Source organism: Vanessa cardui, chromosome 26 (genome assembly GCF_905220365.1).
Source record: "Vanessa cardui chromosome 26, ilVanCard2.1, whole genome shotgun sequence".
Classification (NCBI taxonomy): domain Eukaryota; kingdom Metazoa; phylum Arthropoda; class Insecta; order Lepidoptera; family Nymphalidae; genus Vanessa; species Vanessa cardui.
In genome coordinates, this window is record NC_061148.1 from 2,861,775 (window position 1) to 2,886,306 (window position 24,532).

Consider the following 24,532-nt stretch of genomic DNA (forward strand, 5'->3'; position numbering starts at 1 on the left):
TAATCAATATACTCATCCGGTAATCCTGTCTCTGTTGTGTATCCGTTGAAAGAAGACTTATGAAAAATAAAAAAAAATGAAATTGTTTATTCTGCCACAAACATAAATTCTCCTTAGTCGTCCTTACCGACTGAATTAAGCTGTTGTAAATTGAGTTCATTTTATTATCAATCTAGACTGATTAAATAAAACAGAATTAAATTAAAACTTCATTAGCGGTTTATTTACAGAGTTATACGTCTGACGATAGTTATTTAACATAATTGACATCTCACATGATATAAGATCACGATCATAGAAACAAACATACATTCAAACACACTTCCACTTACAAACAGTATGATCACAACATGCACATTTAATTCATTTGAATAATTTCTTGTTGGAAAGTAAAATGTGTTTTATAACATAGTAAAATATAATCAATCTCAAATTTTCCTAAACTTAAATAGAAAAACAATTAAATAATTTAAACAAAAAGCTAAGCAATACATTAAACATAAGTAGAAACTGAGTCACGTGACTCCAATGTAATTACAGTCAGACTAATCATGTTTAATTCCATCTCACTCATACAAGACTTAATTACTGTCGCTATCTCTTTCGCTCGTTTAATCGAAAATTAATGACAAGCTATGCCCGAGCGATGATTTTGCAGTTTGCAGTGGATGGTTCGCCTTAGAGTTAGTGATTTCAGGTCCCATTAGCCGTCTAGACAATCTACGCCCTAGACCAATAAGCGTTGTGATTGGTTTGTCATGTTTTAGGAAATCATTTGAAATGCTGAAACAGCGGGTCATTATTATGACGAAATTATTTATGCTAATGTTATAAGATGGTAATATTTTGTTCGTTTGTATGTAGGTGGTAATTCACGGATCAATAATCAATTTAATAATAAATAAATAAACACTAGTAAGAAGTATCCCCGAGTACCATTATTACATAGTATAAAACAATGCCGTTTATAGTTGTCTATCTGTCCATGTGTATGCTTAGATCTTTAAAATTACACAACGGGTTTTGATTAGATAGAGTGATTCAAGAGGCACGTTTATACGTACAATACGTGCCCAATATAGTAGAGAAACACTGTTAATATTAGATATTTCTAATGTGATGTCGTAAATAAATACATTTTTGCTCCACGATGTAGATCAAAATAACGTACTACAGTATTGTACACCTTAAAAAGGTCTACAAAAAGGACGCTATATATTTCTATTTCTTAGAGGTAACCCATCCCACAAGGACCATTTCTTATCTCTTACATTTTACGAGAAATAATGGCTTATTTTCGAAGCATTTTGAAGCAATACGACATTAATCCTTATCCAATTAAGTACTTTAAATACATTTTTCATTGAATATATAGCTTAATAAAACGCCCTTTATAACTTGTAACGCATACAAATATTTTCGTAGATTTTACAGGTTTAAAATGCAATATCATAGCAGTATTGTCTAATGTCTGAAAAACTTTATAAAAACATTCTGGAGTATATTTTGTATCAGCATTGCACCCGTGCGAAGCGGGGGCGGGCCGCTAGTAAAAAAATATTTTAAAACCAAACGTTTTCAATTATAAAATAATTCGAACGTGATATAAAAACTAAATCCATATTTCTAATATCTCGAATTTAAACGGTTATTCATCACACGAAATCGTTCATGCCAAATTTTAACATAGTTTTTTGAATATCGTTTCTATATACATACGAGTATAATTCCACTGTTCGTACATATGTATGTCGATAAACACCTAACAGATCGATTTTGATTTATTTTTTTTGCATTTAAGTGGAGCAGGTTTTATCATTTCGATTGGATCAGAGCAGTAGGGCTACGATCTTATTTAAACCGAAAAAAGTCGGGATGTAAGCTAGTTTTAATAGAAATGGAAGAAATCTTTACCTATTAACAATTTCAACTTACACAATTATATTACATGTGATAAGAAAGCGTGGAGTTAGTAATCGTTGATTTCCCTACATTTTATATATAAATGTAATTGTATATATTTGACTATGTAATTCAATTTGAGAAATCGACTCACTACCTACTTATTTGACGAGTTGCTTTAGGTAAAATCCTCATTACAAATCGTTAGTACTTTTACATTTAATCGTTTAACACGACGATCGAATGCATTTAGATATATTGAGGTCTTTTGATATATTTGACTCTTGATATATAATATAATCATCGTGACGAGATTCAATATTTAAGTCACTAGCTTATACGTGTTGCTTGCACAAAGACGTCTGGGTAAGCTTTGTATCCTTACAGACCTATTTACAATAGGTATGAACGAATTTTTACTATGCATTATCAAGTGAGTTAAAGCATATACTACATACATGCTTGTTTCAATAACATCGATAATAATTTTACAATATTGAAATTAAAATACTCTTTATAGTACATTTTAATTAACGAGCTTTACAAAATACCGTTTAAATTTTAATTAATATTAATAATATTAATCAACTATACTCAAACTTGGAAATGGTCACCGATATCGTTGAGTATGAGTTTTAATGTTAAAACTTAACTACTACATTTATAATGTAATATCTCGTTAAGAATAAAAGTTTAAATAATTAACCAAATTAGTTATATGAAAAATTTTCAATCAAAAAATTTATCTTTACTTATATTTTAAAGAAGTAAAAATTTGTTTCTCCGAAACAGATGACAAATTTTTCAAGAGTGATCGTAATATTTACTTTCATAATTGCAGGCTTGTGAAGCAGGAGCGGGTCGTTATTACATAATAGTTAAGTGAGATTATTATTACATTTAAGAAAGGAAATATCTCTACATCATTCAAGTATTTCATCCATTTACGTAGATATAGGATTAGTCGACTCCAACGAAAACTTCATATCTCTGCCAATTAGACCGAACCTAATATCCAACCGATATACCATGCCTACGCAGTTTCCCGGCCCACGTCCTGCATATCGTGACATAACGATGAACCCAGTGAAATTGGAGAGAACACGTTGCCAAATATTTTTAATCATTCCGTTCACTTCCGAATATATTCGGATTCGATCGTCAATTTTAATCCTGATTAAATTGCAAAGTCAATAATGTCATGTACTTTTTATAAAATCGATACGATTATAGAAATAGCTGAGACAAATTAGTGAATTAAATAAGTGCATTGTTGTAAGTATTACTACAAATAAAAACGTCTCTTTTTAAATTGATAATATGTCAAGAGATCCACGAGTTCTTTATATAAAAAAATAGAGAAAATATTTTGGAGCCTTAGTGTTCTACATAGTAATTCAATTATAGGGGTCCATTGTCATTTGTACAAGCACTTGAATACGTAATCCTATTTTTACGAACATTAGCTATCAGTCCGAAAAGTGTACTCTACTATCTCAAACATGATTATCCTACCAAGAAGTACTGACAAGAAGGATCCATGTAAAAAGGATCAATACAAATAACACGCAATATTATTTCATATATATAGATATCTGTTTAACTTATTAAAGAATAGCCGTACTTGCAGCTTCATCAGATAAACCGTCACACCCATTTACCCATTCACGCGTAAGAGGGATTCAATCTCTATATCTATACTATACTATCTCCATATTTTCAACAAATTACATCAAAATCGGTACAGCGGCTTAACCATGAAGATAACAGAGTTACTTTCGCATTTATATTAGTGTTGATATTTATCCGTACGTTCTGATTAGAATAACTCGTACCTTTGTTTTCTTATCAAATGGTTAATTTGTTTTAATATATATCGTATAAGATTCAAGATTAGATTTTAAATAACTCATAAACGTTTCTATACTTCAATAATCTGAAAATATTTACTATAATTTACATATATAATTACTTATAACAGGAAAGATACAATCCTTAAGACCATCGACAATAATATTATTTTCAATAACAAAACTATAAAATCATTATCTTTAATGCAAATTATGCAATACGATAACAAACCTTACATTACTCATAAATTTTTGTAAATAAAGAAACCAGTAATGTGAAAATATTTCAAAAATATAAATATCTCACACGCATTCAATCACTGTGAAACGAAATAAAAAAAAAACGTAAACATGGATAAAAAATAACCGGTAAAAATCATTCATCCGGTGTAACAAGCCGTGTAATACTTAATATTTTATGCATGACGTCATATACCGTAAGCAAATACGATACAATTATAGTAGAATCTGTGCGATAATGGATAAATAGGCCGTTACTACGTAATGATTGATAGACGATACAGTTTAAATAAGAATTTTCGACATAGTTTTAGTATTATGAAAAAAAAAACTATAAAGCGTATTAATTAAACCGCTTATGTTTTTCAACGATCAAAATCATTTCCTTACTAAATACGTCTTATTTTTTTAGGAGCAATGAACTTGAAAATATATATTTTTTTATTATATAACTTTCTTTAAAACCTTTCTCCAATCAAAATTTCATTACTAACATTCAATAGTAAACATACATTTACAACATGGAAACGAAAACACGCGGGACAAAAATACACTTGACATAACGGCTTGAAGCTTACATAAAGCTCATAAAGAAGATTCCTCAGTCACTATTTGAAAAAAAAAAAGTACAAAAAAGGTTCAATATAAATAACTAGTAAGAATATCAGGGAACTGATTAGTAAAGATACATTATAAACACATGCATGGTTTAAAATTAACTGTTGTAAATAAACGGTGAATTATATGTATAAAAAAGAAGTTGAATTTTTGTATTATCGTGGTACTCAGGTTATTTATATTATTGTACTTAATATCCATTTCAAAATATACCTCATCTTGGGGTATTACATAAATGTGATTGTTATAAAAGTTACTCAATATTAGTATTTGTCAATTTAAAAACATTGTATTTATGAAAAATTCTGATACTGTTTTTCCATTTATATCATATATGTTAAATATTATATAAACACATAAGCTACCTCTTGTTACATTATTACAATATATGACTCATACACAAGCCTGTTTCTTTTCAACAATATATATATATGTTGAGATCACACAACACATCCCTGATAATGACATAATGATTATAAATAAATCACCATATTTACACAGCCTTTTAAATATTTATCGGAAATATTGATCGATATCAAAAATACTTGTTTTATTCTTCAAACATACAAATTTACATTAATGAATACTATGTATACTAACGTTTAAATTAATAATGAACTGATTAAAACAATATGTTTTCATTATAAGCCTCATTGTACGTGAGTCAGATATGAATTGAGTATTGATGTCGAACAATACCTACATCTAATGAATTTAAACTGCCAAAAAATTTACATATCGAGAATTCACTAATTTATATTATAAAACCATTTAATTTATTTATATATAATGTCTCTGACATATTAAATTATTATTTTAATAAGAGAACACTATTCTCTAAAAACAATAAAAAAATTTTGGTAACTGTATCATAAATTAGGACATTAAAATTATCTGAACTATAGGATATATCATCGGCACAATTACATACAATTAAAAGCAATTTTGCAATATTTTGCCATTGCATTACCAAACATTGACTTAAGAAAATTGATTAAATCATAATTTTATTTTGTAATGTGAGCCTTTATGAACAAAATACTTAACTTATTTAGTGATAGTTTATATACTTAAACCTTTGGATTGATTTATACTTAATGCCTGTTTAACTAATATCATATCATATTGATCAAAATTTCATATTAACTCTATTATTAGTCTTTTAACAATGGTGCTTTATACAATTTTATTTAAGTGTTAGATTATTCCATTACATTTTATAGTAAATATAAACACCATAATTGAGATGAAAGTGTCATAGACCTCATCATTACTTGGTTAACATAATTTACTAAAGAAACGGTCGTTGGTTTTATAAACAAGGTTCATAGACTTCAAACGGATAATGAATTTGATAGTTTAGACTGCATGCAACACTGAACACTTTCTAAGCTAGATTACAGCAACTAGCAGCAGCTTGTTTAAAATATATTGTTGTATATAATGATTTATTTGTTTGTTGTTTTAACTTAGACAGTCTTCACTAGTATTATACTTTGCAACTAGTCCTGCTTACCAATGCACTAATCAGAAATGCTAAAGAATGAAATATGTATCTCTTGAATTCTTCATATTTAAATCATTATACAGAGAATTTTAACAAGCATCTAAAAATAATACAAAATATATTAATTGGCTGCTATAGGTGTTTATATCATAATCTTTATATATATTATTTGTTTATAATATTGATCTAATATACCTATTTTGTTCCTAAATCCTTTGTAGAATTTATTTATGAATCAGTTACCAGATATTCCTACTAGAATTTTTGGTCATTAAAATAGAGACATGTTTTCAGTACCAGTCTCTTGAACAGGACAGAATATATTAATGAGAAAATGACTCTCAGTGCATTTGCCATTGTTTCTGAGTATTTTATTCAGATTCTTAACAAGACAATTGTCAAACCAAGTTTTCTAACATGACTGAGGAATCTCGAACTGTTAGGACACTTACCTTGAACATAGGGCGCGGGTGCCGTGGCTGAGAGGGAGCCGCAGCGGTGGCCGCCGCTGGGGCCGGCGACGACGTCACGTGGTCCGCCGGCAGCGCCTCCGGCACCGTCTGCAGCGTTGGCCGCATAGTAGTCGACATCTTCCCCTCAACACCAGTTTACTATACACCTCGCTACCCCGCCCTCACCGCTCGCATCCTCCGCAGCCGCGCGCTGTGCCCGCCTGACTGGCCCAGCACCTTCGGACCTCACTTAGAACCGACACTACTACGCCCAACTAACCGCATTTTGGACCGTCAAAATACATAACGATATTTCTTGACCGAACACAAAATCGAGGTAACCAATACCTATGTCACTTTCACGTATATGCTAACGATCGTCGAGATGGAAAACGGAAATAGACACGCAAAAAACTATTAGAAAGCTTACAGTATCTTCTCCTGTCACATAAACACTACCAAAAAATTCGGCGTTTCGGGTATACAATGACGTATCAATCGATTTCCTTAACGCGAACCGACTATATAAATGTTACGAAATTGTATAATGACTAAAAGTTCATCAATTTAATAATAAAATAACTAAAGATATTCACTTAACTCCGCTAAAAGTCCGTATATTCTTGAATTCACTCTCAAGATGGCGGATTTTACCTACTCCTCGTAAATGGGCACAAGGCTGACACGAAAACATCAACCGGCTCTCTATCAATCCCTTTCTTTTGATACTATATGAAATGAGATAGTTGTATGTTAGCGGCTTCAACAAAATTATAAAATACGTCGGGATACGTCATAGAAAACCTGCCAATGAAGCATGCGCAAAAGTAACGAATGAATCCAAATTACAAAATTGAACGCAACATTTGCGTTCCATTTTAACATTTTAATAAATAAAAAATATTTCAATAAAATCAGTAAAAACTTTTATACTTATATATGAACGATTCAATGAACTAAAATGAAATAGTTGATAATTTTCTTATTTAATTGATGTACTTGCCAGCAAATATGAATAAAAATGTATATAAATATCTACCCCGTATTTTTATCAAACTAGTTTTAACGCATTACACGTTTAACTATGTAATATTGGAGTAACTAATCATAATCTTACATTAAATTATTTTTTTTACTATTTCCTGATCACAAACCATAATAAAATAAACCTAAGACACACTATCCAAATGTCAATTTATTGAAATTGTATAATTTAAATATATTTACTTTGTAATTTATTTTTGATTAGTTTAAAAAGGAAATCCAGGCTATCCAAGGCCGATTCCTGGGATTTCTACTTGAAAAACCAGCTCAACAGATCTTTGAATATAGATTAATAATTTTCAGCTTACATTTTTAACGTTGTTGGAATTTATTTTATTATGTGAGTATGCTTTCAATAATTTGCATTTGATAATCTAAAAATGACTAAAAATAAATAATAAAAGCTTTACATACAACTTACATGCAGAGTGATTTGTACATAGTGGCTCTTTAATAAATTTATAATGAAGTATTAAATTAACCGTAATCTGTTGTGTAGACAATATATTTAAATATATTTTTAATATTAGTGATTCGGATTCCCTTTGTATATTTATTTTTATATGGCAATCTTAAACGGCAAACGCCATTTTATAAAAATGGCTGGCTTGTTGTTGGCGACTGTTGGGCGCTTGTTTGGAAATTAATGTTTGTTTCTTTTAATTATAATGAGTTTGGTTTATCATCAGCTTATATTTTCACGTAGTTCGATACATGACAATGTACTGTGGTGAGTGATTTATTATAAAAGTATGTTAATTTGCATGAAGAATACGGTAACGTAATAACTTTTTGTGGAGCGCAACGTGAGCCTCCTTAACGTTTCTAATAATTCGTGTTATTTCTTAAAATTGATGCAAGAATCGATAGAATCGTAAGGTTAACATTATTATGATACAATAAATAAGTGTTTATTACTTTATCCATTAAAGATTCTACGTATTTGGTGACCTTAGCACTTTTCTACAAAGAACAATAAAGGTCTCAAGTACGCAGTGCCACGGTATAATTTTGTCAGTTTCGAGGTTTTTTCGTTGTCAATTGCAACTTAACATTTCCTGTTGCTTTCATTTAGTACTTACGTTAACTTGTAAATAAACAATTCATCTAAACTATTTAATATAAATCAGGTTAATGAACTTTGAAAATTGTTTCCACAAATAGATCTGGTTTCCAGTGATTGTTTTTATTTTTAAATAATTCACTCAAACAAATCGAATCCTCTTCTGAAACGAGACAATAAATAAGTATAAATTATAGAAAGAGTACTTACCTTGTTATCAATGGACCAGATGACTTAACAAATCTCGTAAATGTAATCGTTAGTAAACAGTTGTTGTTCTAAAACACATACATTGACGTAGCCAGGGTTTTATTATAAGGGGATCCTTGCAAATATTCTACTAATTTGGGTTTGGATAAATTATAGCTTACTAGTCTTTTATCTAAGGGGACAATGATTTTTGAAAGGGAGCCATCACTAGAGTAAAAAAAAATGATGACTAGAAAATAAATTGTCCCTTCTGGCAACTCCAATGATATCAAACTAAAATTGATATTATATCATTGTTTAATAGACTTTTTAAAATTTATTAGGTAAATATTTTTACAAAATATTACAGTTATTTAATATTAAATTATTACGAACTGCATAACTTTAATATGTTAGATCAATGCATATACAATAAGTAATAAACAATCTAATTATACATATTATTTATAAAATATATTATAAACACAAACAATAACTTAGCTAATTTACATTGTTCACAATACTAAGTAATTTAGTTTATAAACAAACAGTTTTAGTATGATAGCTCTGAGAACAAAACTTTGTAACTTTCCGATTTACAATTCAATTTAATTATATAACAATCTTCTTATCTAAATAGAACTTGCAACATGTTTGGTCTGAAATATTAAATTAATTGAAATATTTCACTAGCATGAATACAACTAAGACTAAAAATTCTAACACATCAAACTTTTAATTTCTATAGCCTTCATTTATGAACTGATGCTAGGAATGGATCAAATTATTTAACATATGGTATTAATATAACTATTAATAATACTTAATTCAGCAATGTTAATGGTAAAAACTGTAAAGCTTAAAACACTATTACAGATCTAAGGTTGGCAAAATTGTACAGCTGTTTTGTTATGGCACAATATATGTTGTATTTTTTAAATTTCTCGGTGTGGTGTACAATAGAGTGTAAAGATCTAAGTAACCTCATTCACCTGGTGTTAATGGGGTTTGATGTCAAATAATATTGTTTGTAACAATGTAATCACAGAAACCAGCAATATGATATATTAGAATCCAGTTTACATTGAAGGTTTAAGAAGCGGTATTATAAGCTAATGTTTTGGATTTTTTTTAAGTGCTTAAATTATGACAGTGAACACACTGAATATTATTTAATCTAACGTGATATTCTTTGTGATAACATGTTACACATAATATGTACTATTTTGATTTGTTTATAGTAATTTGATTTTTTTAATTTTTTTGTAATGTTAAATTATCAGTTATAGGCCAAAACGAAGTTTTTAGATTTGTGTTTGTAGAGAGAGGGTATTACTACTAAAAAAGATTGGGCCGACTTGAGCAATAGGAAAATCCACTTGTGACAATTACTATTTATTTTTATGAAAATGCTATAATTTTTTTTGAAAAAATTCAACATCCAGAAAAAACCATCATCACACTTCATAAAGATGTAGTTCTCAATTAATTATCAATTTATTAATTCCTAAGATTGATTTAAAATAGTTTCAGGTTGAATATCAATTAAAATCATTATAAATCAATTATTGAATATAGTATTGAGATACTTTTGGATTTATGTTTATACAATTTATGAATCTATCTCTATGTTTTTAAATTATTTTCAGATCAGTAAGTGTGTCACGACTTGCCTGAAACTAATTCTGGTTAAACAGATGTTAAGAAACCAGAACCCACCTCTAGATTTATAAGTTTTGTGTAGAATAAGTGTTATATAAAACGAGCAAGATGTGGCCCGCGTCCCAGTACTCGCATACCAACCATGCCCAGGCTACGGTTAAAACAAACGAACATCAAAATCAACAGAACCTGAAGACACTCGGAATGACTTCTGCTATATCTATGGCAGGTTTGTATTTTTTTTTTAATTTGTTATTTTATTTTAAGAATGAGATGAAAATAAATAGGCTGGTTTCTTTTATGAGTTTTACTACTTTCTACTACTTCTTTGAGGGTTGTCATATCATGTTACGTTCCTTTCGATTACACATACATATTTTCAAACTTTGCTTATAGATCCTGATTGAGAATATTTGTGCTAATAAAATGTATGTTTTTTTCTGTAATGAAGCTCGGGTCCTCAATTAAAGAATAAAACGTAAATAATTATTTGTTCTTTTTATCTTGTACCACCAATCAGTACTAATATGATTTAAAACATTCATTAAACAGAATGTCATGTAACCTTCCTAGAGAAGGTTAAGTAAAGTTAAGGTAAAATAATTCCATTATAAGTTAAATCACAACTATTAAGAGGGTCGTAATATACATAGCATGTCTCATTTAAAAAAAAGGATTTTTCGTATGTTGTTGACCTTTTTTTCTAATAATTCAAGGTAGATTTTCATGTATTTCTTAACATTGGATTGGATCGAGCGATTAGATATTATGCTCTTCAATGCTAATTGTACAAGGCTATTATCATTTGCACAAATATAGATAAAGTATTAAGTTTGAATCTCGATATCGTCGCCAAGCGTGAAACGACGAGTTACAAAACTAATTTATTGAGCTATTAGCTAAACAATTTATGTAAATCTGCCACTCCGCCTTTGATCTCGTAGACATTGAACATGGATATTAATACTTTATTGAATCGGCTATATTTGCCTTTTCTTGTGTAAATAACATCAATAACAATGGTTTTTGAGCCGTATAGCGATATAAAAAGTCGCAGGTTCGGTGCTGACTTCTGTCGTTTTGAAAGACGTCCTAGCACGTTTCAGTTTAATTTGAGGGGTAAATATTAATTAGTAATTCCTTCAAATGGGGCTTGCTTTAATAAATAAACTTTGCGTTAAAATGTTGTTCAAAAGTTATTGAAAAATATATAAACTTTTTAATGATTAATGAGCATATGCTCTTATAACAGATCTTAAATAAGGTATTCCATATTCCAACCGCAGTAGAATTAAAGACAAATAAATAACTTGGTCAATGATTCATGTGATCTCATTGAAAGAATTTTGAATAATATGATGTTCGTTACGTGTTCGAGAAAATTAGCCGATTTGAATGTCGGCGTAGTTGTTACAGGGTTATTTTTTATTTAAAAGTACAATTAAAGTGGATATAATTAGTTTCGTGGAATAGTGTTATATTATAAATAAAAATATATCAGTCAAGAAATGTTATCCACTAGCATAATATAGCAGAGTCATTAGCAAATCACATGGAATTAGTAAATGTAGACTGAGTTAATATTTACCTCTTCATTTGCATGAAAAAATATTTGTTTGAGCTGTTATAGCTCCGTGGTTACCAGACTTGAGTCTTAAACGATGATTTCAAACCCGGGGTAAGCGTCACGGCGGTCAAGGAAAGTATCGTGAGGAGATACTTGTATCAACGTGGTTAGAGAAGTCTTTGCTTACAAATGGGATATTAACAGACTTGCTACATGAAGCTTGAGGTTGTGTATACGGCGGTGTAGCCAGCATTGCACCCCAATCCTCTGGCTTACTATTAAATGCGAGATTTGAGATTTTGACGCGGCAACGTTGCGGTTTAAATGTGCATTCGCTACCTATACCAAGCCTTATAATATACGAGCTGCCTTTCTCAAGTTCACTCAACTTGTGTTCATGGGTTTATTGTTAATGTTTTGAAAACGTACAACTTTATTATCGTTATTGTATACGCTGTAACAAAAAACGTTTTCAGGCGTAAAATCTCAATTTCAGCAATAACGTAACTTTGAGTAGTAATTCACGGTTACTGGCATGATTTTATATTTTTTTAAATTCATAGATAAATCAGCTTATTAAAAAATAGTTTGAGTATTTTCGTATTACCCTTCTATGTGAACCTTGCACTTTTCCTTTTGAAGGATTCTCTTGTTAATGCTACTTTTTTGTAATGATAACACGAATGTTCGTTCGTTAATAACTTCTAAACCGTAGTGAACCGTTTTGTCTGTGCATATATATATCCATATATCATGTACATCCGAACGTTGCGTTATTTTGAATTTACTTGTAGAACGCATCGATTTCCTCTCAGGATATTAACGTGACTTACTTACTAAAGGTATGTTTAAATATATTTCTTACCGGCTCTAGTTAGAATACAGTTTGCGTACCTGTAGAGAAGCATGACGTCAAACTGTCGTAACGGATTTTAAAAATCCCGGTCTATATTTATAACAAAAGCTTCTAAAAACTTACGTAAAAGTGCTCATTGAACTTTAATAAATTATTTTAGTATATTTCGTCCAACGCGATCTTCAATGTACTACGTCACTCAGAAAAGTAATGGGTTAAAAATACAAAGCCTCGTAAAACATAGTTTAATGAAGTAGTAGTGAGTATATATTTTTCGTGTTTAATGAAATAAAGTACTGTAGAACGCCGATTATTGGGACCGGGGTCGATTCGGATAATCGGACATAGACTGAATCATGAAGGAAAACGAACTGTCATACATAGAATAAGCTAACAATTGAACAAACACAGTGCCACTATAACGCTTATTTGAACATCTCGATCAGAGAAATTTGCAACCCCATCAAGCCTTAACAAAAATACAAAGTACAAAAATTACTTCGTTTTAATTTTATATATGTATACCGCTTAGAACCGAGCTGAGATGGCCCAGTGGTTTGAACGCGTGCATCTTAACCGATGATTGCGGGTTCAAACCCAGAGAAGCACCGCTGATTCATGTGCTTAATTTGTCTTAATAATTCGTCTCGTGCTCAGCGGTGAAGGAAAACATCGTGAGGAAACCTGCATGTGACAAATTTCATAGAAATTCTGCCACATGTGTATTCCACCAACCCGCATTGGAACAGCGCGGTGGAATATGTTTCAAATCTTCTCCTCAAAGGGAGAGGAGGCCTTTAGCGCAGCAGTGGGAATTTAGAGGCTGTTGTTGTTTGTTGTTGCTTAGGACCGATTCGGTTATATTTTTTATCAACTTTAAAAATAATTAGTATATTTTATTCCACACTAGAAACAATTGCACAATTTATGTATATTTCCATTCAGGTCCGAAGCCAATTGACGTTGAAAAGACGAACGACTTGAAGGATTCCCTCGTGCCATTCGGCGTTTTCGAGTCGGAGGCCGAGATGCACCACCGCATGGAGGTCCTGGGGGCGCTGCACCGTCTCGTACGCCAGTGGATCAGGGACGAGTCGCTCAGGAAGAATATGCCGCCGAGCGTCGCCGACACCGTCGGAGGGAATATTTACACGTTTGGCTCGTATAGGCTCGGGGTGAGTTGGAGAATTTGATTGTGACTTGTCATCGTATCGAGGGACAATCTGTTTTAGTATTAAAGTTATTAATTTCGGGATATTTACCATGTTTTTTATATTTGTTCGGTGGAGCTCGATATTTCGACATTGTCTACGAATGTCTTGTTCACGAGACTGAAGTGTGCGGGTAGATGCTGAATCTGTTTTAGAATTTATATCATGCCAGCAATAGTTAATCTTTTTGGCATATATAGTGTTACATGATTCCCTATTGCAGAACTTTTGATAGAATAGGACAAAGAAATAGGTATCGGGGTAGATTCGAGATTTTCTCGACTAATTCTACTAAGTTCTGACAATTACGATAGATTCCTGCTTAAATTTTGACCCAACATCGACTGAACCGCATGGGAAAACAGCTTAAGAGGAGTAATTACGTTCTGCTTCGATTGCGATGAAATGACATTCTATCATTAAAATTAGCCCATGATCCATTAATGCCAAGTACAAATGACGGTATATCATCATCCTCCTGCCCTTTCCCCAATTTTATTTGGGGTCGGCGCAGCATGTCTTCTCCTTCCATACTTCTCTGTCAGACGTCATCTCACAAGTAACATTCTTTCTAACCATATCGTTTTTCACACAGTCCATCCATCGTTTTCTTGGTCGTCCTCTACCTCTATATCCATCCACATTCATGCTCAAGGTCTTCCGCACAATATGTCCCTCATTCCTCCGCATTACATGCCCATACCATGATAGCCGCCTTCCACATAACTTCTCGTAACAAATGACGGTATATAGGTCATATAAATGAGGAAACGAGGGCTGAGGTGGCACAGGGGTTCTATCTTAACCGAAATTGTATCCGGCGTTGTAAACCACTAATCTGACGATGTTTGATTTGTGATGTAAAGTGATTGTCGGTGAACGAAAACGCCATGTGTCCTATGAACTTCTTCTACTTGTTTATACACCAACACAAAAGACACCGTGGGCAACATCTCTAGTGGATGGAAAGCCTTTGCCCAGCAGTGGAACATCTACAGGTTGTCTGAGTTAGCAAAACATTGGTTAAAATTGTCCTCACAGATGGATTACGGGAATTGCTAAGGTGGTGAGTTTGTCGAGTATTATTCTTAAGTTTCCTTATTCGTGTTCCACATACATAATATGTTTTTGTGATAAATGTTTTAAAACATCTTTCCTATCCCGTTCTTTTCCTAATAGTATCTATATATTATTTTTATTAATTTTTAAATTGAATATATAATTAAAAAGTTCACTTGGTGGTAGGGCTTTGTGCAAGCCCGTCTGGGTAGGTACCACCCACTCATCAGTTATTCTACCGCCAAATAACAGTACTCAGTATTGTTGTGTTCCGGTCTGAAGGGTGAGTGAGCCAGTGTAACTACAGGCACAATGGACATAACATCTTAGTTCCTAAGGTTGGTGGCACATTGACTATGTAAGGAATAGTTAATGTTTCTTCCAGCGTCATTGTCTATGGGCGATGGTGACCACTTACCATAGTACCAGGTGGGCCATATGCTCGTCCGCCAACCTATACCATAAAAAAGTGTCCTATTGTAAATACACTTCCTAAATTCGACGACCTCCGTGGTCGAGTGGTGTGTACACCGGTTATCATGGGTACGCCACTCTGAGGTCCCGGGTTCGATTCCCGGCCGATTCGATGTAGTAGATTAGTTTTCTATGATATCTCGGGTCTGGATGTTTGTTGTACCGTCGTTACTGCTGATTGTCCATAACACAAGTGCTCCAGCAACATTGGGATCAGAGTAATGTATGTAATGTTGTCTCATATTTATTTATTTATTATATTTAAATGGACTTGCCATCGTCAGACGCTTCAGTAGTGACCCGCAATTCTCAGGTGCACCACCGCGGCGCCGACATCGACGCGCTGTGCGTGGCGCCGCGACACATCGACCGCGCCGATTACTTCCAGTCCTTCTACGAACTGCTCAAGACGCAGCCGCAGGTCTGTACAGCTACAACAAACCCCCTCTCATCCAATGTACAGCTACAACAAACCCCCCCATCCAATGTACAGCTACAACAAACCCCCCCCCCATCCAATGTACAGCAACAACAACCCCCCCCCCCCCCATCCAATGTACAGCTACAACAAACCGACCCCCCCCCCCATCCAAGTTATCAATACGCTTTATACACTCTGTACACAAATGGCCCAATTGTTGATATGCGGTCACCACCTTTGGTAACATAAGAAATATTATTATTATATGTGATGTAGATGATATATTATGTAGTGCCAAACTTAAATAAGTAAAATATCGTGTCAATATAATTACTAATAAAAATTGGACTCATGTGTGTCAAGTCATAAATAAGCCTAAAATTGATTATACTGCTATTTACATTGCTTCTCTTAATTGTAACATGACGATTCAAAAGTGCTTGTAAAAGACTACTTGAATAAAGTTTATTTTGATTTGATTTGATTTGATATTTATTGCCGTGCATAAAAACCTTATCGAATGGGCGTTTTGTTAAACAATGATTTATCTCTGTCTGTCCTTGTTGATTTCACATTCGAAGAAAGAAGACAGCCTAGTTTAACTAAATCCCCCTTCTTAACATCTGAAGAACATCTAATAGATGAACCTGTTGATGTGAAATCATTAGTGACGTAATATTTTAATTTCCAGGTGAAAGATTTAAGAGCAGTGGAGGACGCATATGTGCCTGTTATCAAAATGAACTTTGATGGCATTGAAATTGATTTACTGTTTGCTCGGCTAGCTCTGAAGGAAATACCAGGTGAGTTAACATATGGCAACCTTAGCCTTTAGCTCGTTGATACTTTGCGTTATGGCCATGTGATGACAACAAGACATCTTATTAAGTGCCAATTAAATAATAACTCATTATAATTAATAACTAAAATCTAGATATAGTTCATTCAAGTAGGCTTTTGTTGTCTGATTGATTCATCTTAAATACATTATCCTCCTGTTGTGAGTAACATAAATAATTTGTTTTTAGATTCCTTTGATCTCCGAGATGACATCTTGCTCAAGAATTTGGATCAGAAATGCGTCCGATCGCTCAACGGATGCAGAGTGACCGATGAGATACTGCGTCTCGTGCCTAATATCAATAATTTTAGATTGACCTTGCGGGCGATCAAGCTGTGGGCTAAACGTGAGTGTGCCGACATGTTTTTTTTTTGTTAGTTAGAATGATCGATCAATACAGCGGCATTCTCCCACAGGTCACGGTATCTACTCCAACACGCTGGGTTACCTGGGCGGGGTGTCATGGGCCATGCTGGTGGCTCGCACGTGCCAGCTATACCCCAACGCGCTACCTGCGACCCTGGTGCACAAGTTCTTCCTGGTCTTCAGCCAGTGGAAGTGGCCTCAGCCAGTTCTGCTGAAGCAGCCGGACGCCGTCAACCTCGGCTTCCCCGTGTGGGACCCTCGCGTCAACGTGGCCGACCGGTTCCACCTGATGCCGATCATCACGCCGGCCTACCCGCAGCAGAACTCAACCTTCAACGTGTCGGCGTCCACGCGCACCGTCATCATGGAGGAGTTCCGACTGGGTACGCCCACGCCCGCGCCTGAGCTGAGATGGCCCAGTGGTTAGAACGCGTGCATCTTAACCGATGATTGCGGGTTCAAACCCGGGCAAGCACCGCTATATATATGTGCTTAATTTGTGTTTATAATTCATCTCGTGCTCGGCGGTGAAGGAAAACATCGTGAGGAAACCTGCATGTGTCTAATTTCATCGAAATTCTGCCACATGTGCATTCCACCAACCCGGATTGGAACAGCGTGGTGGCATATATGTTCCAAACCCTCTCCTTAATGAAAGAGGAGGCCTTATCTCAGCAGTGGGAAATTTACAGGCTGTTACTTTACTTTTTACTTTACTACGCCCGCGCCGACCCGGCTGACGACCCGGCCGCCGGTCCGGCCCGGCCCGGCCCGGCTGACGTACCGCTGTTCCAGGGCTGGCGATCACGGACGAGATCATGCTGAGCAAGTGCGGCTGGGAGAGGTTGTTCGAGGCGCCGAACTTCTTCTCGCGCTACAAGCACTTCATCGTGCTGCTGGCGTCGTCTGCGCGGGCGCTGGACCAGCTCCAGTGGTGCGGCCTCATCGAGAGCAAGATCAGACACCTCATCGGTGAGTCTTGTTTCAACTGCTGGAACATATGCTCGAAATATACCCAATATCTTTATTGCTCAAAGTGGTTTGTAAGATGTCTTTATAATTACCATGTAATTTATAAAATATTTTATTGAAATATTTATATATATGTTTTTAAGATCTAAGCGGTGCCTAACACTTAAAATGCCTGTACACAAAACTAAATTTCTAAACAAATCGTTTACTGTACAGGCCATAAGGTTATGGAATGCCCTTCCAGTAAATATTAAAAAGGCTCCATCTATTTCAGTTTTCAAAAGAGCTGTTAAAAACTATTACCTAAATAATAATTTAGACGACTTTAATTAATTATTTTATATAATATTTATTATGTAATTTTAAATCATTTTATTATCTTAACTATGTATTAGTGTATGATAGAGATATATATTATTTATACATAATATATATATGTAGGAAGTATAAGTATTAGTGTGTAACTATTTGTATGTAAGTTTATGACTGCACCGCCTACGCCGATGGTTTTTAAATCTCCCTCTGATTGGGTTGTCTGGAAGAGATGGCTAAAAAGCCATAAGTCCGCCCATTGTACAACACTTTTAATGTACTTCTTTTGTTTTGTTTTGTTTTTTTTAATAAATTTTTTTGTATTTTATTATTTTATGTTATTTTCCTTTCTTTTTTTTTTGTTTTTGTTTGTGGTGTGCAATAAAGAATAATTCAATTCAATATTTGGACATTATTGTAGTAATTAAACATTTGTTTTTTTTTGTTACAGCAACATTAGAAAGAAATCAACATATAACAATAGCGCACGTTAACCCCGAGTGCTACAACTCCGTACCGCTGAGCACCAACAATGGCCAGCCGTTAGCGCTACCACCGGGTAAGTAGGGTGTACAACATGCGTCCCTTTTTCCTTTTTCGTTAAATACTCATTGAATGTTAGAGTTGCCTCTTTCAAGTACTTAATATGATATGTGTCATTGCACAATCAATTTAGGGAACTATGAATACGTCCCTTCTGCCTTGTTGTGTTACACTGGGTCACTCATCCTTTAAACCAGAATTAAAATTAAGTCAAATTGAGTGTTTTCAATAATTGCGAAAAGCATTTTGTAAAGTATAATATATGCTCTGTAGGCTAGTGCCGATTAATATAAATATGTATCAGATGAAAACAATTATTTATTTCTTTAATGCTGCAAAAGGTATCCTTTTGAAGTTCTTAACCATAGACATTAAATATTAGCCTTTTTACTCTTGTGTTTTATTAGTTATATTGAATTAAAAATTCATGTGAATATGTATATGGTTAGTGATTTAATATATTTACATTTTTTTTTTGATTGTTGCTTATTGTTTACGGTAAGTATAGCCGATTCCAGAGTAAATATAAACAAACTTTGACCTTGAACTGACGTCAAATCGTTGGTCTAAATAATCTGTCATATTCTTGACATAAGGCATTTTATGATCATGTGTTGTTAATGTATATTCATCAAGAACTATTTATCGTGGATACAAGCCGAGTTATTTTGCATGACATCTGTAAATCTAGATATTGTATAGTCAAAGTCAAAAAACCTTTATTCAAAATAGAAGTGTTTACACTTTCTTATTGATTGTCAAAAATCTACCACCGATACGGCATTTAACACCTATATGATATATGTGTAGTTGTTACTCATTATACAGAATGTAAAAATGCTTCAACTCAGTACTATACTGAAATGATGTTTATTTTATACATGTAATCTATTTTCAGGCACACCTGTACCGGCCGACATCGCACTAAATGAAATTAACAAAAATGATAAAGTGAGTTGATCATAGCTGTACATAAGTTTCGTTTTGACGTACATATACATACATGTTTTGATAATTTCTAAAACAATCTTCAGCTAAGAATATACCATATAATAAGAATCTTTAATTTACATTTTCAATTATTTATTTATGTTAAGATTTTTTATATCATCTACATTCAAGTTTTATTTACAGATTAAATGATATAAATAAAGACAGTGGTATAAGTAGTTTGTTAATTCAGCTGATAAATGTTTGTACTTGTTATCCAGGGCGAGGTGATAGCAAACGTGTGCTCGATGTGGTTCATCGGGTTGGTGTTTGACAAGACCAACGTGAATGTGGACCTCACGTACGACATCTCCTCCTTCACGAAAGCCGTGCACTACCAAGCCGAGAACACTAACATGCTACGCGAGGGAATGACGATTGAGGTATACAATAAACATACCGACAACAACAACAGCATGTAAATTCCCACTGCTGGGCTATAGGCCTCCTCTCCCTTTGAGGAGAAGGTTTGGTAAATATTCCACCACGCTGTTCCAATCCGGGTTGGTGGAATGCACATGTGGCAGAATTTCTATGAAATTTGTCACATTCAGGTTTCCTCAAGATTTCCTTCACCGCTGAGCACGAGATGAATTATAAAAAGTACATGAATCAGCGGTGCTTGCCTGGGTTTGAACCCGTAATCATCGGTTAAGATGCAAGCGTTCTAACCACTGGGCCATCTCGAATATATCATATACGCCTTGTTTCTTATTACGTACTTTTTGTATGACATTGTAAATTTTTATATTCATATTAATTTTTTTTTTAAATGAATTCCCTTTTTATTTCACATTGTAATTCATAAGTTATAGATTTTGATGTGATGTGAAATTTGATGTTGTATAAATTTGTGACACATTTAAGTCAATAATAATCATTCAATAAGAGTGATTTGAATAGTTGGTAGTAGGATTTCCACAAGTTCAGTTGTCCCAAATCTTACTGCTAAACAACTATACAAAGTTTTGCTGTGTTTTGTGCTAACATGGGTGTGTTGCCACAAATTTTGGTCCCAAATCCTACTGCTAAACAACTATACAAAGTTTTGCTGTGTTTTGTACTAACATGTGTATTTTCTCACAAATTTTGGAAATCCCCATGTGTAGTGTATTATGTTATTTAATGAAGAAATTGGCCGTACATTGCAGGCGCGTCACGTTAATTCCCTTTTTATTTCACATTGTAATTCATAAGTTATAGCTTTTGATGTGGTATAAATTTGTGACACATTTAAGTCAATAATAATCATTCAATAAGAGTGATTTGAATGTACGCTGGTAGTAGGATATCCACAAGTTCGGCTGTCCCAAATCCTACTGCTAAACAACTATACAAAGTTTTGCTGTGTTTTGTACTAACATGGGTGTGTTACCACAAATTTTGGGAATCTCCATGTATAGATTGTGTTGATTTATTATGTTATTTAATGAAAAATTGGCCACAAATTTTGGAAATCCCCGTGTATAGAGTATTATGTTATTTAATGGAAAATTGACGGTACATTTCAGGCTCGTCACGTTCGTCGCAAGCAGCTGCATCAGTTCCTGTCGCCGTCGCTGCTGAAGCGCGAGCGGACGGCGTCCGGCAACAAGCGCAAGCTCGACGCGCCTCAGCCGCCGCTACACAAGAAGACCAAGCGCCTGTCCGAGAGCAGCGTTAGTATAGATGTATAGATAGCGCATGTCTGAGAGCAGCGTTAGTACACGCTTGACATGTATAGTACGACACAAATTAGATTCAAAAATTCAAAATAATTTATTGATAAAATAAACATGAATCAAAACATGTATACCTACATCATACATTTCAAAGAATATGCAGTGCAGCCAATACGATCAGCGACAATACAATTAACAACAAAGTTTTTGTTCGCTCGATCACATATTGTAACTGTCCAACAGCGGCAGTGTATCTTAGAAAAGAAGTGTTAAGCATAAGCAATACGGGTCATTATGACGTATGTCGTCGTGTCGATTGTAAGCGCCCATTACATTAACCACTAAAACTATGTAGACACACAACATGATTTAGCATTTTAAATTAGATGTAGCATCGGAAAATGCAATGGAATGAAAATAAAACCGATTACTGCCGATTTACACGACCAATAGAAATAGCTCCCTATAGCGCCATTCGACGCTATTCGTCGCTATAGATTCACAGAGAAAACAAGTTCATGTTAATCGACGCGTCAAATTGACGGATATATTAGGTCATATGATATTACAAGTTATTACGTTTGTGCAAAGATCATATTCACATGAGAAATAAATATTGATAATTTGGGATAGCGTACTCAATTCGGATGTGATCGGGTTTACGAATTTTGCCGATGCGACATCTAAGTTGTGTCGTACTATACATCAACACGTTTTTTTTTTTACGCTGGAAAAACGCTTTCCGCGCTTCCCCCACGAGATGGAAAGTGGGGGGGGGTACTCCCCGGTTTCCTGAACGCCTAGTGCGCCCAGGTTCACCAGGGTTACCCACTAAAAAACCAGCGCTGGCCACCAGGGATCGCTTACGCATGCTACCGTGACATGTACATCAACACGTGTATCAGATGAGGTTTTGAGTCGAACCACCCTGGGCAAGATAAAATTCAAAAGTAACCCTTCGAACGACGACCTCTGTGATCAAGAAGTGTGTACACCACACCGGTTTTCATGGGTACGCCACTCCGAGGTCCCGGGTTCGATCCCCAGCCGAGTCGTTATAGAAATAGTTCATTAGTTTTCTACGTTGTCGTGGGTTAGTGTTTATGGGGCCGTCGTTGCTTCTGATTCTGACTTTCCATAACAGTGCTTTATCTACTTACATTGGGATCAGAGTAATGTATGTGATGTATGTGTGTTCAATATTTATAATATTTATTTATTCAAAAAATGTACATTGCTTTACCTCGGAAAATATTCGTGAATGATATAAATTGATGCCATATAAATATTTTGTTCCACAGACCGATGATATAAGTTGCTTTTCATACAACGAAGATTCAAACTCGTCCAACATGTACGAGGTAAACCTCCAGAACGGAAACGCGTCAAACCACGCAGGGCAGGAGGCCGACAGGAACAAGTCGGGGGCTGAGAAGCAGATGGCGCCGGCATCGGAGCACCCTTCCACGTCAAACAGCATCGCTTGCACGTAGCAGTACGAGGAGTGGCGCCAACGGTTCATATACGGAACCAGTAACGTCAAACTGCACAGAGTTAAACGCGCCTAAGACGCTAAGTGTATAGTTAAGTGGGCCTCAGTGGCTACGAGAAACTCCAACGGAGAGACGATAAGACGATATGTCTATAGTGACAGTGAATAGTGCTTTAAGGACCGCGACTGAATGTGACAGTTAACGGATAGCAGATCTAAAGTTTTTTATGTTTCGGTGCAATAGCTTTGGGAAGTTGCTGATTTTACTATGGGTAAGTCAGAAATAATGTGTAAATTTGCCCTCTGATCTTGACTATACTAGAGATAGAATAACCTCGTATTGATGTAGTCACGATTTATAACGAATATTTCTTATTTATTCGTTAGATGTTGCACGGCACAGCGTCGTCGTTACGTAAGTTCAATTACATAGAGTAAGGTGTTGAAAAGTAACAGTTTGATGATTTGACATGCGAAGGTCCATTATTAGTTATGTTCGTGGATATTGTTTTATTGCAGGTCCCCGGGGCACACGGCTGACATGTGAGTTGGTTCAAACAATAGATAGGATGATCTATTAGGGTTTGCGAGGGGACTATTTAAACTTTGCACTAGTCTAGGAGAAGTTGTTATATGCATTTACATGAACATTATATATTTCCTAAATAGATGTCAACTTTTATAGTTCACAAATCTAAGGAGTCAATATCATCAAAATTCAATTTAAATAAAAATTTGTATAATATTTTAAAAGTCTTTACTAGGAATATTGATTAACGAGATATAAATAGTTTTCTTGCAAACGCCTCAGTAGTACAAAGTGGAAGAAAATGTGTTTTGTGAATCGTTTTAAATAATTAATTAACCTTGTGTTTTAAATTTTATTATATTTCTCGTCCATTATTTATGAAGTAGCAATTGATTACGAAAAAAATCTTTATAAATTTCTTCTACTTGTTGATTTATTCACACTATTCCAAAATTATATCAGTCAACTTCATAATTATTTGCATTATTCTTCTTAATGTTTTACTTATTATGACAATGTTCATCATAAGAATTATAATGTATACATTTTGCACCCAAGAATACTGAAATTTACAAATTAAGCTTTTTTGTATACATTTGTAAAAATAATATAGGTAATGTAGATTATTGGTGGTTAGTGGTGATTGATAATGAAATTTACTGATGGTACGATCGTTTACGAATATATTTCGATTAAAATCGTTGAGTAGTC

At 34.1% G+C, this 24,532-nt stretch overlaps 2 protein-coding genes across 7 annotated transcripts in view; one reads left to right on the forward strand and one right to left on the reverse strand.

Annotated features, from left to right (window-relative positions):
- LOC124540859 (serine/threonine-protein kinase MARK2-like) overlaps positions 1–7,327 on the reverse strand; it is a 167,620-nt gene extending 160,293 nt beyond the window's left edge. The window contains exon 1 of the mRNA XM_047118640.1: positions 6,570–7,327. Coding sequence (XP_046974596.1) covers positions 6,570–6,707 — 138 coding nt within the window. The 5' untranslated portion in view covers positions 6,708–7,327. The remainder of the gene's footprint in view (positions 1–6,569) is intronic.
- An 879-nt stretch (positions 7,328–8,206) lies between these two features.
- On the forward strand, positions 8,207–24,074 carry LOC124540637 (poly(A) polymerase type 3). Of its 6 annotated transcripts, XR_006967161.1 has the most exons (15): positions 8,207–8,343; positions 10,515–10,756; positions 13,896–14,125; positions 16,008–16,115; positions 16,807–16,918; positions 17,144–17,302; positions 17,373–17,705; positions 18,118–18,294; positions 19,058–19,165; positions 20,048–20,100; positions 20,361–20,522; positions 21,651–21,797; positions 23,102–23,564; positions 23,680–23,707; positions 23,812–24,074. XR_006967161.1 is itself a non-coding variant. In XM_047118300.1 (13 exons), the coding sequence occupies exons 2-13, from the start codon at positions 10,636–10,638 to the stop codon at positions 23,291–23,293; spliced, it is 1,902 nt and encodes a 633-aa protein (XP_046974256.1). In that variant the 5' UTR covers positions 8,207–8,343; positions 10,515–10,635; the 3' UTR covers positions 23,294–24,074. The 6 variants fall into 6 exon arrangements, 2 of the variants coding, with proteins under 2 accessions (XP_046974256.1, XP_046974257.1); XR_006967158.1 differs by having other exon boundaries at positions 23,102–23,707; XR_006967160.1 differs by having other exon boundaries at positions 23,680–24,074.
- Positions 24,075–24,532: the final 458 nt, after the last annotated feature.

Excerpts from the sequence above, each read along its gene's own strand:
- LOC124540637 (XM_047118300.1), top strand. The coding sequence starts at position 10,636 with ATGTGGCCCGCGTCCCAGTACTCGCATACCAACCATGCCCAGGCTACG. Across the intron at positions 16,919-17,143 it reads AGCTCTGAAGGAAATACCAG|ATTCCTTTGATCTCCGAGAT; the intron begins GTGAGTTAACAT and ends ATTTGTTTTTAG. Across the intron at positions 21,798-23,101 it reads AGCGCCTGTCCGAGAGCAGC|ACCGATGATATAAGTTGCTT; the intron begins GTTAGTATAGAT and ends TTTGTTCCACAG.